General features: G+C 51.1%; 1 protein-coding gene across 2 annotated transcripts in view; it reads left to right on the top strand.

Moving 5' to 3' along the window:
* Positions 1–10,160, top strand: part of PMP22 (peripheral myelin protein 22) — a 31,750-nt gene extending 21,590 nt beyond the window's left edge. For both annotated transcript variants that reach the window (XM_027047244.2, XM_053211646.1), the window contains 2 exons: positions 1,274–1,414; positions 9,916–10,160. In XM_027047244.2, the coding sequence (XP_026903045.1) occupies positions 1,274–1,414; positions 9,916–10,079 (305 nt within the window). In that variant the 3' untranslated portion in view covers positions 10,080–10,160. The remainder of the gene's footprint in view (positions 1–1,273; positions 1,415–9,915) is intronic.
* The last annotated feature ends 4,134 nt before the right edge of the window (positions 10,161–14,294 follow it).

The raw sequence follows: 14,294 nt of genomic DNA, 5'->3' as shown, positions 1-14,294 counted from the left end.
TGACACAGAGACTGAAAACACAAAAGAAGCCTATGTTCTGTCACGGTGAAAAGGATGCTAGACTGGAATCCAGGGCCTCTCAGGTTTGATCGTGCCCAGTTGGGCCCATCCAAACATCTCCGGAAATCTCTTTCCGTACGAAGGAGCTGGATTAGTTGATCCGGATCCGACACTTCTTCCAACCGTGTCTGGAAAAATCTTATGCTGAAACTCTGGTGACTGTTAACCCAGCCAACACCCTTAAGATTCTGCCATGATCTCTTGGTAACTCAAACCAAGTTCATCTCATTCAGTGACTGACTATAAATCATGCAGCTTTCGTAGCGTTGAGTACCGCGTTAAGCACCAGTGTGTGTTTTTCTAAGCCTTTACGAAGTAGCCAGTTACTGAGTGGAGAAGATAAGGCCCTGTGGCTTCTCCAGTTGCTTTGCCTTGTGTAGAGGAGCACCCACCCCGGTGATTTCTTTGGCACTTGGAAGAAGGGACGCGGGTGACAGGCGGGCAATGCCAAATGCGGGTCTTCGAGTAGGACACCGTAGGCTCCCTCCGTAGGCTGAACCCAGGCCGTCTCCTCTCCCTTCCTTCCGGAAATGGCACTATTTTACCATAGATGGTGAACTACAGAATTCTCTTTTCTGCCTGAAGTTTAGTCGGAAGCATGGAGATTTGATCCGAGGCTTGGTGGGGGGGGGGCGGGTCAGGCATTCAACAAAGATGTGGAACTGTCATCCAGCGTCCCACCCGGTGACCTGTCGGAGCACGGGCTGCTCTGCGCTGAGGTTCATGAGTAGGATCGAGATCGGCCAAGATCCAGCTCGGCTGAGCAAATGGGTTTTCGCTGCAGGGTCTTCTCCATCAGCATTTTCTTCCTGTTTCCTGCAGAATTGGCTTTGGCTCTGACCAGCACTGTTTGTTCTTCCCAGCCAACCCCACGATCTCCACCTCTCCTTGGGGGGGGGGGGGTTACTGATATTTTGAACGGTGGTTTTGAACTGTGCTTGGAAGACAGGGGTTCCAATTGGCAAGCCCCTGAGGGCAAGAAGAGAGCTGACGGTGGGCGGGGCTCAGAGGCGGTGGGTGGGGCTTAGACCCTTGGCGAAAAGACTGGGAAGGCGTTCAGTAGATTTTAACTGGAGTTTAGCTCCTCGTTCCGGGACGCTAGTATTTTCTTGCAGCCCTTTCTTAAAACGGCCACAAGTAAGCAGGTGTCCCACAAGTGGATCGTCTGAGTTCAGGCTGACTTCTCCTAACCCCGGTGCCTCTCCCCTTCCAGAATGGCTGCAGTCTGTCCAGGCCACCATGATCCTGTCGATCATCTTCAGCGTTCTGTCCCTGTTCCTGTTCTTCTGCCAGCTCTTCACTCTCACCAAAGGGGGCCGGTTTTACATCACCGGAGTCTTCCAGATCCTTGCCGGTGAGTTGGGGATGACAGACTCCATGGGGGAAGCTGTTCCCGGGTCTCCAAGGCTGGGGAGTGACTGATGTTTGTGAGTCTGCACACTGGGTGGTTTTTATAAAGCACATGGGTGCGTGTGTGCGTGTGTGTGTGTGTGTGTGTGTGTGTGTGTGTACCTACGCATGCACCTTAGAATTTGAGAACTCTCTACCTCCCCAGGGAACAGGGTAGATGGGAAATAGGACTTAAGGACTCGAGAACAAAGGTCCATAACCCAGCCAGACCTAATACCGGGGACGGAGCCACGGTCTGGACACATCATCGGAGGTGAATGTTAATAAGGACAGGAGTAGAGCAAAGGCCACGCTTGAGGGTTGTATCCCTGCACGTTGCGCGAAGCCCCAAGGAACCATCCTTCCTTCAGCGTGGAAAGTGGCCCCAGTGGGCGGCTGAGGTTGTTTTCGGATACGTGTCTCCCACCTCCAAGCAGTGGTGAAGCCACGGCACATTCTTGCTCTCCTTTACTCCAGCTCCGGGGCTCCACTGGGCTTTGGCTTACTGTTGTCCTTCGTAGGTGTCTTCACTTTGGCACCCCCCACACGGCATCATTTCCTAACATGGGGCCGTGACAACACGCGAGAGGTCTCGTTCCTCTCCTCCTTTTTTTAAAAAAATTTTCTAATGTTTATTTATTTTTGAGAGGGAGACAGAGCGCGAGTGGGGGAGGAGCAGAGAGAGAGGGAGACACAGAATCGGAAGCAGGATCCAGGCTCTCAGCTGTCAGCACAGAGCCCGACGCGGGGCTCGAACTCACGAACCGTGAGATCAGGACCCGAGCTGACGTCGGACGCTTACCGACTGAGCCACCCTATTCCTCTCCTCCTTAAACCACCTTCCAGTTCCCCCACTGGATAGGTTATCTGTATGTACGATGCGCAGAGTCCGAGCAACTTCTCTTATAGAGGGTGACAGCTTCCGACTTTGTCTCTAGATTCTGGCCAGTGTCTTCCTTCACTGACTCTTCTCTTCCTGTCTATTGACTGCCAGTTGACTGAGTCAGAAGGCACTGGAGAGAATTAAGAGATGTGGTGGTGGATCCTATAATCCGTGTTAACAAGTCACACGCTCCCGGTGCACCAGAGAGCATCTATGTACTGTGAGATGTTCTAGATGCCGGCTGGCTGAGTAGGCGGAGGGCTAGGCTGTCCTCTCTTCTTTTAGTTGGTTGTCAGAATGTCCGTGGTGCTGAATCACCACCTTGTGCTCAGCGGCAGTCATTGGAGGGTTGATAACAGCCCACACGTCTTTGGTGAGTGCAGATGTAACGGCTTACCCACGGCAGTACGGTAAGACACGGGCTGAGGTTAGATGTTGATGATCTTTTCTAGAAGCCAGAGAGTACCCCTCCCCCCCACCTTCCCTGGAAAAAGGAGGGAAATTGGACAGCTACTTCTCATGAAATACTTCAATACGGCATTCCGGTACGTGCAGTTTTAGGATGTGAAAACCAGATAGGGCTTTGCTGCTTGCATAGGTTTAGTTAGACCAAGCAAGCCAAGCTCCTAGAGTGGTGCTGGTTTTATTGAGTTACTAATTATGCGGTACGGTATCATTCCTAGGTATGTTAGAAGAAGAGTTATCAATTAGTCATTCCCGTTTCTGAAAGTAATACACAAAACTGGAACATGGTCTGGGGATTTCTTTTTTTTGGCTTACCATTTACAGTTCGATATCAAGTCGACTGATGATCATAGCTGTTGCATCAGTGGATCTGTCCTCAAGAGAGAATAATACAGACTTAGGAACCAGAACTTTCATAAAATATATATATATACACACACATACACACACACACCCATATGCATATATATATGCACACACACATATGTATATATATATACACACACACATATACACGCACACACATATATATGCATATATATGTGTGCGTGTATATGTGTGTGTGTATATGCATATATATGTGTGTGTGTGTATGTGTGTGTATATATATACATATATGTGTGTGTGCATATATATATGCATGTATATGTGTGTGTATATATATATGAGACCTATATAAGGGTGTTATTTTACTGATAAACTGAGATCAGGAGAGGATAATGAATAGCCAAGGTCACCCAGCTCAAGCAGGAACAACCAGAAGCCCACACTTCCTCCGACACCACGCGGACTCGATATAGTTAGCAACCTCCTTATGGTTAGAGACAACGGAATCCGCCCGAATTGCTACAGAACGGAAAATGCAGGGCGGACACTCCACTTTTTCCAAAATATAGTTCCTCATGCACCCTCACTTCTCTGTTTTGAATCGCCTCTGAACTCGATACAAGCCTTTTAGAATGCTGCTATTTAAAAACAAAAAAACAAAAAAACAAACGCTTGGGGCGCCTGGGTGGCTTAATCAGTTAAGCATCCAACTCTGGCTCAGGTCATGATCTCACGGTTCGTGAGTTCGAGCCCCGCATCGGGCTCTGTGCTGACAACTCAGAGCCTGGAGCCTGCTTTGGATTCTGTGTCTCCCTCTCTCTCTCCCCCTCCCCCACTGGCGCTCTCTCTCTGTCTCTCAAAAATAAATAAATGTAAAAAAGAAATTTAAAAAAAACCCTCTATGTCTAAAAGCACATGATTCGTTCTTCATTTCTCCCCTTCCAATGTAGCTTCTTATCTATCATGGGATCCAACGTTCAGTTATCAGTTCATCAGCCTAGCGGCCCCGGTTTGAATAGAAAGTGGTGTTGGATGAGAAAAGTCAAGCCACAGGAGCGGTTGTAATCTACCAGCCCTAAGGAATGTTCTGTTCTGAACTGTTCACCCCAGTTATCGGGAGCTGAAAGCAGGTGGTCTGGGAGCCACAGGTTCCCCGCCCCACCCCCCGAACGTTGCATTCGAACTTGATCTACAGGGTCCTCCCACTCAGGTTGAAAACTTCAAGGAGAAGAGGCTTCACTTGAAGATTTCCGTGCTTCTGCAAAGCACTGAGGCGTTTTAAGCGGAAGCCCTTGGAATATTTTCTGAGTCTCCCAATACTTTCTGCGCTGCCTCTGCCTCGCTTCCCTTGGAAGGATCCAGCTGTGGTCTTCATAGATCACACGCATGAGGGTGCAGGAAAGGCGGATGAAAGGTGTGGGGGGCTCTCGGGGCTGACTGTCGATGTAGGGAACCGTCTCTGCCTTTCTCCAGATTACACGTCTGTGTGTGCTTATTGGTCTGCCTGGTCTGCCGCCTGATTCCCTTCCACGTGTCGTAATTAGCAGGTTTTAACATTTACGAGTTGTCTTCCCTTGATTACATACCTCGCAGGTTGGCTGCTTTTGGGGGATATAGCAACAGGTGTCTTCATCTAGTTCATTGCTTTTTTTTTTTATATTAAAAACATGTTTTTTGATGTTTATTTTTGAGAGAGAGAGACAGAGCACAAGCAGGGGAGGGGCAGAGGGAGAGGGAGACGCAGAATCCGAAGCAGGCTCCAGGCTCCGAGCTGTCAGCACAAGACCCGATGCGGGGCTCGAACTCACAAACCATGAGATCATGACCTGAGCCGAAGTTGAATGCTTAACTGATTAAGCCACCCAGGCGCCCCAGGGTTTTTTTTTTTTTTTAATAACAGAGCCACCTAGGCACCCCATCTTTTTAAATTTTTTTAACGTTTATTTATTTTTGAGAGAGAGAGAAAGAGCACAATCGGGGGAGGGGCAGAGAGAGAGAGAGAGAGAGAGAGAGAGAGGGAGATGCAGAATCCGAAGCAGGCTCCAGGCTCCAAGCCGTCAGCCTGGAGCCCAATGTGGGGCTTGAACTCATGAACTATGTGAGATCATGACCTGAGCTGAAATCAAGAGTCGGGCACATAACCGACTGAGCCGCCCAGGTGCCCCGAATAAAGAAGGTGCTTTTAGAAAATTCCAGTGCTCAGCCTTTGTCCCTGGAGAGCTCTTGGGAGGGGCTGCTCCCTGGGTGACTCTTGATCAGGGCTTAGGAACCACTGGTGTGGCCATCGAGCTCTTTGTAATCCCTCGGTCTGGTCTTATTGGACTTTCTCTGCTGATGACTCTTCCCACTCAGGAGCCATAGATTGTTCCAAACCCCGTTCTTAGAGAAGAGCCATTCTGAATCAGTGTCTGGACTTCGGAGTCCTTTTTATTTCCAGAACCTGCAGCCGTCTGTTCTCAGACAGCGCTTACCCTGGCCCTAGCTCTGTTGGGCTGGGTTGCCCTCGATGGGAGAACATCAAGAAATTCGCAGAAGTACAGACCCGAAAGACAGATCCACGTTTTGACTGATTTCGTTACTTGATGCCCTGCACCGAGCTCCGTGCATCGAAGGCTCCATAGAAGACCCTGAATAACCCGCTTGTTGGATTACTGGATAATTGTGTTCCCTTGCCGCGAACTCGGGTCACGTGTGTATAGCTTACTATTTATTGTGATTAAGAGGAACAGAAAACCCGGTCAAAGGAGACTCCCGAGGGAGGGTTTCCATTTGTTCTGTTTGTTTCATCAAACAGATTGATAGAGATCTAGGGCTTTAGAACGAAAGGATTTTGGGGATGCATAAAAGCACGATGCCCTCCCTGTTCCCAGGGGCTCAAAGGCAGCTGTGGTCAGACACCACATTTAGAACCCCCCCCTTATGGGGCACCTGGGTGGCGCAGTCGGTTAAGCGTCCGACTTCAGCCAGGTCACGATCTCGCGGTCCGTGAGTTCGAGCCCCGCGTCAGGCTCTGGGTGGATGGCTCAGAGCCTGGAGCCTGTTTGCGATTCTGTGTCTCCCTCTCTCTCTGCCCCTCCCCCGTTCATGCTCTGTCTCTCTCTGTCCCAAAAATAAAAAAAATAAACGCTGAAAAAAAAGAACCCCCCCCCCTTAGGAATGAACTAAACCAGGGGCGCCTGGGTGACTCAGTCGGTGAAGCGGCCGACTCTTGATTTCCGCTCCGGTCATGATCTCGCGGTCCGTGGGATTGAGCCCCACGTTGGGCTCTGTGCAGACAGCTCAGAACCTGCTTGGGATTCTTTCTCTCTCCCTGTCCCTCCCCTGCTTGTGCTCTTTCTTTCTCTCTTTCCCCCCACCCCCAAAACAAATAAATTTAAAAAAAAAGGGATGAACTGTTCCAGATGCTGCTCCAGCCATGCCCAGGTCAGAAGCCAGTAATGCTGTGGGGGTGATTTTCTAAGCAGCATTTGGGGGCCAAAAGCAGAAACCGGCCCGGCAATGCAGAGAAGGCTCTGTGTGGGTCCGACAGAGAGCCCAACACTTTCAGAGGAGTGGACCTTCTAGCCTCTTCCCGTGACGTTTTGTCACCCTCAGGAGGGGGGGGAGGACGTGACTCACAGGTGTTCACTCATCCAGCCATCGCCACAAGGCAACCCCCCCCCCCCCCCCACCGCTGCTTTCTAGCAACTTCTCTCAGGCTTCCGCTCCAGGCCCTCCAATGAACAGCTTCCACTGAGGTCACTGATGTCCACACGCTCTCTCTCTCTATTTTAAGTTAGTTTATTTATTTTGAGAGAGAGAGAGAGAGAACACACGAGCAGGGGAGGGGCAGAGAGAGAGAGAGAATCCCGAGCAGGCTCCACGCTGTCAGCACAGAGCCCTCCGTGGGGCTCGAACCCACAAAGCCATGAGATTGTGACCTGAGCCGAAACCCAGAGGCGGACACTTACTGACTGAGCCACCCAGGCGCCCCGTGATGGGGATAAACTCTTGAGTGGCCAGCTCTTCTGTGTTGTCTGGAGAGGGTCAGAGTCCCCCACTCACAGCTGCCTGCCCTCCCAGACTCAGGCCCCTCCCAGGGCATCCCTGTCACTGCCAGGGCACACGCCGCTCGTCCTTGGAGAAGGCAGGACACTGCTGGTGTGACCGCAACCTCCCTCACCTTCCCCACGAGGTGGGGGGGTGGGGAGGACCTTCATCACCACGCCCCCACCTACAGGTCATTGAGAAAGCGACTTTATGGGGACCGCCCATTTATGGGAACACCTGTGTGACATTGGGAGGTCTGTCGTATGGCATTAACTCCCCGTGTTCCAGGGCACCGTTATGGCATTACACGCAGACCGCCTCGTCGTTGCGTATACCCTAAAGCATCAGTCTCCCGACAACCGTAATTATGAAGCGCGTATCCGCTCTTTGGCTTTGCAAGCGTCTCGGCCGGTGGCTCGTGGCAGCGAAGCTCAAGGTCATTTTACCCCCGAGATACTCCTCGGCGGATACCCTACAGACAAGGCCATCTAGTGAGTCACCGCACTTGCGTGTCCCACCTCCCCCTGTCCCCCGTGGTCGCCGACGGAACGTGTGCTCTCTGCCGGTGAAATCTGGGCACAGCTGGTCTGCACAGCCACCGCGGCTTTGTTCCTGCCCGTGCTGGGTAGACGCGGGCCCCATTCGGAAGCCTCGCCAGCTTGACGAGCATGGGCCTGGCCTTTTGGCACTCTGTTCCCTGGGTCACACTTGTCTTTCTATAGCCCTGCCCCCAGGAGGTAGCTGGGTATCGACAACTTCAGTATTCTTGAAGTTCAAGTATTTCTTGAAGACCAGAATTTGCACCTTGTGGAGGTCAGCCACGGAGCCGTTGGGGAAGATAATCGGGGATCGTGGACGCCAGGGCAAATAAAGCGCGTTCCCAGCAGAGCCCTTGAATGGCAGTTTGCCGGCCCTTGGTTTTCCCTCTACCCCGGGCATCCGCGCTGTCCCCCTAACTTTCTGTAGGTAGCGGGTCCTGGATCCGATCCCGCGGGAGCTGCAGGACTATTGTGTGGCCTTCTCAACAGGGGCCACTCAAGTGGGAGCTTTCTCCTCTGGCTGGGAGAAGGACGGTCTTATCAGGGTGGCGAATGTAGTATATTCCCACTTACGTGCTTTGTTCAAACAAAGTTTACAGTGTCCAGCGAAATAGCAGGGAGGTTAGATGTAGGTGGTCTGGGACATTGGGAGCTTTGGAACCACAGGAATCCCACATAGCACGCTGGGTTTATAATAGAGTCACTCAGAGCCTCTCAAAGACCCTGTTTTCAGGAGGGAACAGAGGGAACAGAGCGGGCTTTGTGGGGCGCCAGGCTGGGGTGCTGACATCGCGGGACCCCTCCCTGCACGGGGATGCTGACTGTCACTGTGGGCGCGGACCATCGCTCTTGAACTTGCCTGCTTCAAGAGTCCCACACCAAAGGGCTGCAGAGGTGGGCAGGGGAAGGGCCACCTGATTTATCTCTGGACCCAATAATCTTGCACTCTTGGGGCTTCAGACCCGACCTTGAGGGCACCAGGAACTGTTAGAAGGGACCGAGTGTGATGGAGCTTGATAGATTCCTCTCTCGGCTTCCCACTCATATCCTATCCCCCCTCTTCTTTTTCCTCTCTCTGTATCCTCTGTCTGCCTAACGGTGCCCGTTGGCATTGCTTGCTTGGTCTCCTGAGTGGAAGTCCTGCCAAGGGGCTCTGGGGTCTGCCTGGACCCCAGTGCTCTTGCCCTGGCACAATTCAGATTGTGGCCAAGTGCCCCTTCGCTTTACTGGTTCAGATGACATCACCACCCATTTGAACAGCGCTTTACGGGTTTCCGGGTGCTCCCATGCCCAACCCTCCCTGGAGAGCGCTAGGTGGGTTTATCTTGCGAGTCGAATTCTTGCTGGCCACATCCTTCTGTTGACGAGGCATTGGCGACAGTCCGAGGAAGAGAAATAGGGCAGAAAAGATGACAAGCGACCTTGGAGATGCTGGTCTGGGTCCCCTCGATCAGAAGCAGAGAGCAGATTCTTTCCCCTGTTTCTGTATCTTCGAGACCCTTCCTCTGCTGCGAGATCCAGAATCAGACATGCTTGTCTCCTTCTCCTTCTCCTTCTTTTAATTTTTTAAATCTTTATTTTTGAGAGAGACAGAGTGTGCGTTTTGGGAGGGGCGGGGAGAGAGGGAGGTACAGAATCCGAAGCAGGCTCCAGGCTCTGAGCTGTCAGCACAGAGCCCAACACAGTGCTTGAACCCACGAACTGTGAGATCATGACCTGAGCTGGAGTCAGACGTCCAACTGACTGAGCCGCCCAAGTGCCCCTTTTCTTCTTCTTTTTTTTTTTTTAAGTTTATTTACTTACTTATTTATTTATTTTGAGAAAGATACAGAGAGCGAGAGGGGGGAGGGGCAGAGGAAGAAGGAGACGGAATCCCAAGCAGGCTCCATGCCATCAACGCAGAGCCTGACTCGGGGCTTGAACCCCTGAACCGCGCGAGATTGTGACCTGAGCTGAAATCAAGAGTCGATTGATTGCTTAACTGGCTGAGCTCCCCAGGCGCCCCTCAGACATGCTCTTTGAGCACAGCGTTATCTGCGGAAGATTGGGTGACCTTCTTCCTGGTATGTGTGTGTATGTATGTGTGTGTGTGTGTGTGTGTGTGTCAAGAGAGAGGAAATGGTGTGGGCAGGTGTCCGGAGTCCTGTGGAATCTGCATCGGGGAGGTGGACAGGGGGGCCCCTCCCCGCCTCCCTCCCCCTACCTGTCCCTGTCTTTCCCCAGGTCTGTGTGTGATGAGTGCAGCGTCCATCTACACGGTGAGGCACCCAGAGTGGCATCTCAACTCTGACTACTCCTACGGCTTCGCCTACATCCTGGCCTGGGTGGCCTTCCCTCTGGCCCTTCTCAGCGGCGTCATCTACGTGATCTTGCGGAAACGCGAATGAGGTGCCCAGACGGTTTGGTCTGAGGCACTGAGCGTACATCGGGGGAAGGGAGGAAGGAAACCAGAAAAAAAAAAAAAGAAAGAAAGAAAGAAAAAAACCCAACCCAAAGCAACCAACCAAACAAAAGAGCTAGCCAAAAAAACCCAAACTCAAACCAAATCAAACAGAAAGCAGTTGAGGGGGGGGGTTCGTGTTGACTGAAGATGTATATAATATCTATGGTTTATAAAACCTATTTATAACACTTTTTACATATATGTACATAGTATCGTTCGCTTTTTATGTTGACCATCAGCCTTGTGTTGAATCTTAAAGAAGTAGCTAAGGAATTTTTACCTCCTAACCGTATAACCGAGCTCTGTTCTTTTGTTCTGTTTTGTTGTTCTTTTTGTTTGGCCCGGACGTAAAATACTTCCCATCTTGCCCCTTCCCTTTTATCGGAAAGTAGATACCTCCCTTCGCTCCACCTCATTCAGAAAACCAAAGCGTGGGTGGGAGCCCCGACTGGCCAGAAGCCCTTTTACTTGGTGGGCGACCTGGTGCGTCGCACAGAGACAGGTCCTGCCCACACCTCCATGCGAAGCCATGGACAGAACCCCCAAACTGGAGCCCTCGGCTTTGGAACACTTGCCCTTGGCCGTGAGTGTCTCAGCCGCACGTCTAGATGAGAAATCGGTGACAGCAAACCTATGAAATGGTGCTATGGATTTACCATTCCTTATTATCACTAATCGTCTAAACTACTCACTGGAAATTCAATTAACGGTTTTACGACATAAAGTAGAATGGACACCTGAGTAATTCTGTGTCATATAAATGGTTTATAACTGCTTTTGTACCTAGCGAGGCTGCAGTTATGACAATAATAAATAAATAATAAACACAGCGTTTACTGCTCCCACATTTTTCTTACGGTCGGAGCATCGGGACCAGCCTCTAGACCCCTCGGGACCGTGCATTCCCAGGACTCCTCTGGGTCTAGACTGTTCTCCGCCTCCAAGGACTGTCTGGCAATGACTTGTGTTGGCCACCGACTGTACCTGTATATAAGGTGCCCTTCTGATGCTAAGACTCCAGACCTGTTTTTTTTTCTTCTTTTCTTTTCTTTTCTTTTCTTTTTTTTTTTTGGCTTTGCTTTTTCTGATTTTATACCAAGTGTGGACTAAGATGCATTCAAATAAACATCAGAGTAACTCAACGATCTCTCTTGGGATTTTGTGGGGACCTCGGCGCGCGGGGGGGGCTGCACTTTAGAGCCGTAGCAGAGAGCAAGGCTGAGCTCGTGGTCTGGGCTCCCTAACAGGCCACAGGGAGCACAGTGTGCCTTCCGTAAGCCCGTGCAGATGTCTCCTGACTGAGGAAGAACAGGAATTGCAGCTGAAACAGAAACCACATGGACCGGAAGGGGCTTGCGTGTTCATTTAGCTCAGCTCCCCCTCTCTGTCTCGTGCTGTCCTCTGGTGACCCGCACGGGGACCAGGGGACGTGTCACGTCTGTGTCAACCTAACGTTCAGGGAATGTTGGCGTGAGTGGCACAGACCGTAACCTGTACAAGGAGGGGAGATGTGTTAATAGTGGAAAGGCGACAAGTTGGTGACTTGAGACTGGTCTTTCAGGTGAGATGTTAGCACCAACAGAGCTCCCGCTCTGTGTGTGGTCCTGAGGGAGGGAAAGGGCCAACCGTGCCTTCTAGCTCTAGGTTTCTGGGCTGCGTCTCGCTCATAGCCATGTTTACCCGTTGACGTGTTATTGCGCGTTCGCGATACATCAAGCTCCCGGCGCGTTCCATATTTTCCCAGTTCTCATTGAGCATCTGTGTGAAACTGGGCACCAGGGATCAAGAAAGGATCGCATACTTCTTAATCGCAAAGGGTGATGGTTTCGCGAAGAGGCGTATGCAGACAGGCATACGGCAGCAAAGAGCATACAGATTAGGCACCTTAGGTTTGAACCTGCCCTTTGCCCCTTACCTGCTGTAGGAAGCTGGACAGGTTATTACGACTCTAGGATCCCACATCCTCACCTGAAAGATGATGCCAAGGCCAAGTTTATGGGATGGTAGACAGGAAAAAGATGAAATGTGTAACGTGCTTAGCACAGTGATCGGTAATTCGAAAGCACATCAGTGATTATCACAGATGTGACGATAGGGGTGTAACCGAGAGGAGATCTCGATTCTTCTGAGGGATTGTCAATCTCAGGCCCAACGCGAGAATCTCCCAAGCGGGGGGCCGCCCCAGAGATTTGGATTCCTTCTGTCTGTGTTGGCCCCCACCTGCCTTGATGGATCTGAAAGACTCTACGGGTCTTTCCAGACTTCAGTGTGCCGATGAATCACCTGGGAAGCTTATCAAATGCAGATCCTGGTTCTGGAGGTCTGGGGTGAGGACTTCCATTCTGCATTTCCAGTTCCTGCCTAAGTGATGCTGACGCCCCGGGACCAGGTACCCCGGACCATGCTTTAAGTAGCGAGGGCCACAATGAAACCACCTTTAGGCACGTCATACTCTTTTGTCCCTGAACCCCGGTGATAGGAGGGCGTCCCCCTTCCCAGGTTTTCAGTAGTGACCAGCTAACTCTGCTTGTGACTTGGGTAGAACGGGTCAGGTGGTACAGACGGCCATTCCTATGCCCGGGAGACGTAGGTGGTTGGGAACACTGGGAACCTCACCAACTTGTACTTGGAAAAGTCGGCTTGCATGTCACAAACTTGTTTTTATAATATTTGCCTAAAAGTTGAACATGCCTATATGTGAGATCAAAGAAGAAAACCAAAAGTGGTCCAAATCTTCCCGCCTAGGTAATGTTTTTGGCATTAAAAAAAAAAAAGTAATATATATCAAGGAACATAACATCCTAAAGGCATCTGGAGGGAAAAGTGACACGTGAAAGCCTCTTTTTCACCTCCCCATAGTCTCTTGTCAAAGCTAACGTAAGACATAGCTTATGATGTCTTCCGGGAGAAAAAGGCGATGCCAACATAGACACATCCATCCATTTATTTAAAAAGTGCACATCAAGGGACGCCTGGGTGGCTCAGTCGGTTGAGCATCCGACTTTGGCTCAGGGCATGATCTCGCGGTCCGTGAGTTCGAGCCCCGGGTCGGGCTCTGTGCTGACAGCTCGGAGCCCGGAGCCTGCTTCGGATTCTGTGTCTCCCCCTCCCTCTGCCCCTCCCCCGCTCGCGCTCCGTCTCTCTCAAAAATAAATAAGCAGGAAAAAAACTTAAGAAATCAATAAAACGTGTACCTGAAAGGGATCAGACTACCCGCACTGTTTTGCACCAAGCTGTTCTTTTCATTTAATGATCCAAATTGGAGATCTTTCTACCTCAGCACAGACCTCATGCTTTTCAACGAGCTCCGGATTTCTCGCCAGCTTCTGCATCGATTTCGTCAAGCCTCCCTAAGCCCTGGCTCAGCGCTTTTTGCCTGGGTGGAGACGCATCCACAAAACGGGTAGCTGCTACTCTCTTTCCGAGGAGCAGACCTCAGCTGCCCTGGAGAGTGAAGTTCAAGCCTCGGAGTGCGCCCAAGAACGGTGGCAGTGCTCGGAGAGGGCAGCTGGGAGGACGCTGAAGGCCCAGGCTGCATTATAGGCCACTGGTTTGCAGGCCGGAACATGTGGATACTAACGGTAGGAGGAAGCCTCCTGGGGTCAGAGCAAGTAATCAGACCCTGACTTGAGAAACTGTTCCTTCAAAGGAGTTAAAGTTTGACTGGATGAACTCGTAGACCGGTTGATGACCCAAGGCGTTGCTGAAAACAGCAGAGAAACCGGCAGTAAATGAATGGCGTCTAACAACGGGATGTGGTCTGGGAAAGAGAGCAAGAGAGCCCTATGAATCCCCTGTCACGGTGAACATTCCAAAGCGTCCCTAACCCCCCCCCAACCCCCCCCCTCCCAAGGAACATCAGAGGCTGAACACTGTGCGGAGGAGAGAGACCTCACCAAAATAATCCAGTCGGTTACTAAATACAAGCATACCTTGTTTCATCGCACTTCGAAGATCTTGCGTCGTTTACAAATTGCAGGTTTGTGGCGCCTGCGTTGAGCGAGTCTCCCCATGCTGCTTTCCCGTCAGCATTTGGTCACTCTGTGCCTCTGTGTCAGGTTTTGGGAGTTTTTGCGATATGTCCGTTCTTCTTCAGTATTACATTTGTTACGGTGATCTGTGACCAGGGATGGTGCCTTGCTAAAATCTCAGACGATAG

Source organism: Acinonyx jubatus, chromosome E1 (assembly GCF_027475565.1).
Source record: "Acinonyx jubatus isolate Ajub_Pintada_27869175 chromosome E1, VMU_Ajub_asm_v1.0, whole genome shotgun sequence".
NCBI lineage: Eukaryota > Metazoa > Chordata > Mammalia > Carnivora > Felidae > Acinonyx > Acinonyx jubatus.
The sequence above is the reverse complement of the archived record's forward strand: the minus strand, read 5'-3'. Positions and strand labels throughout refer to the sequence as shown.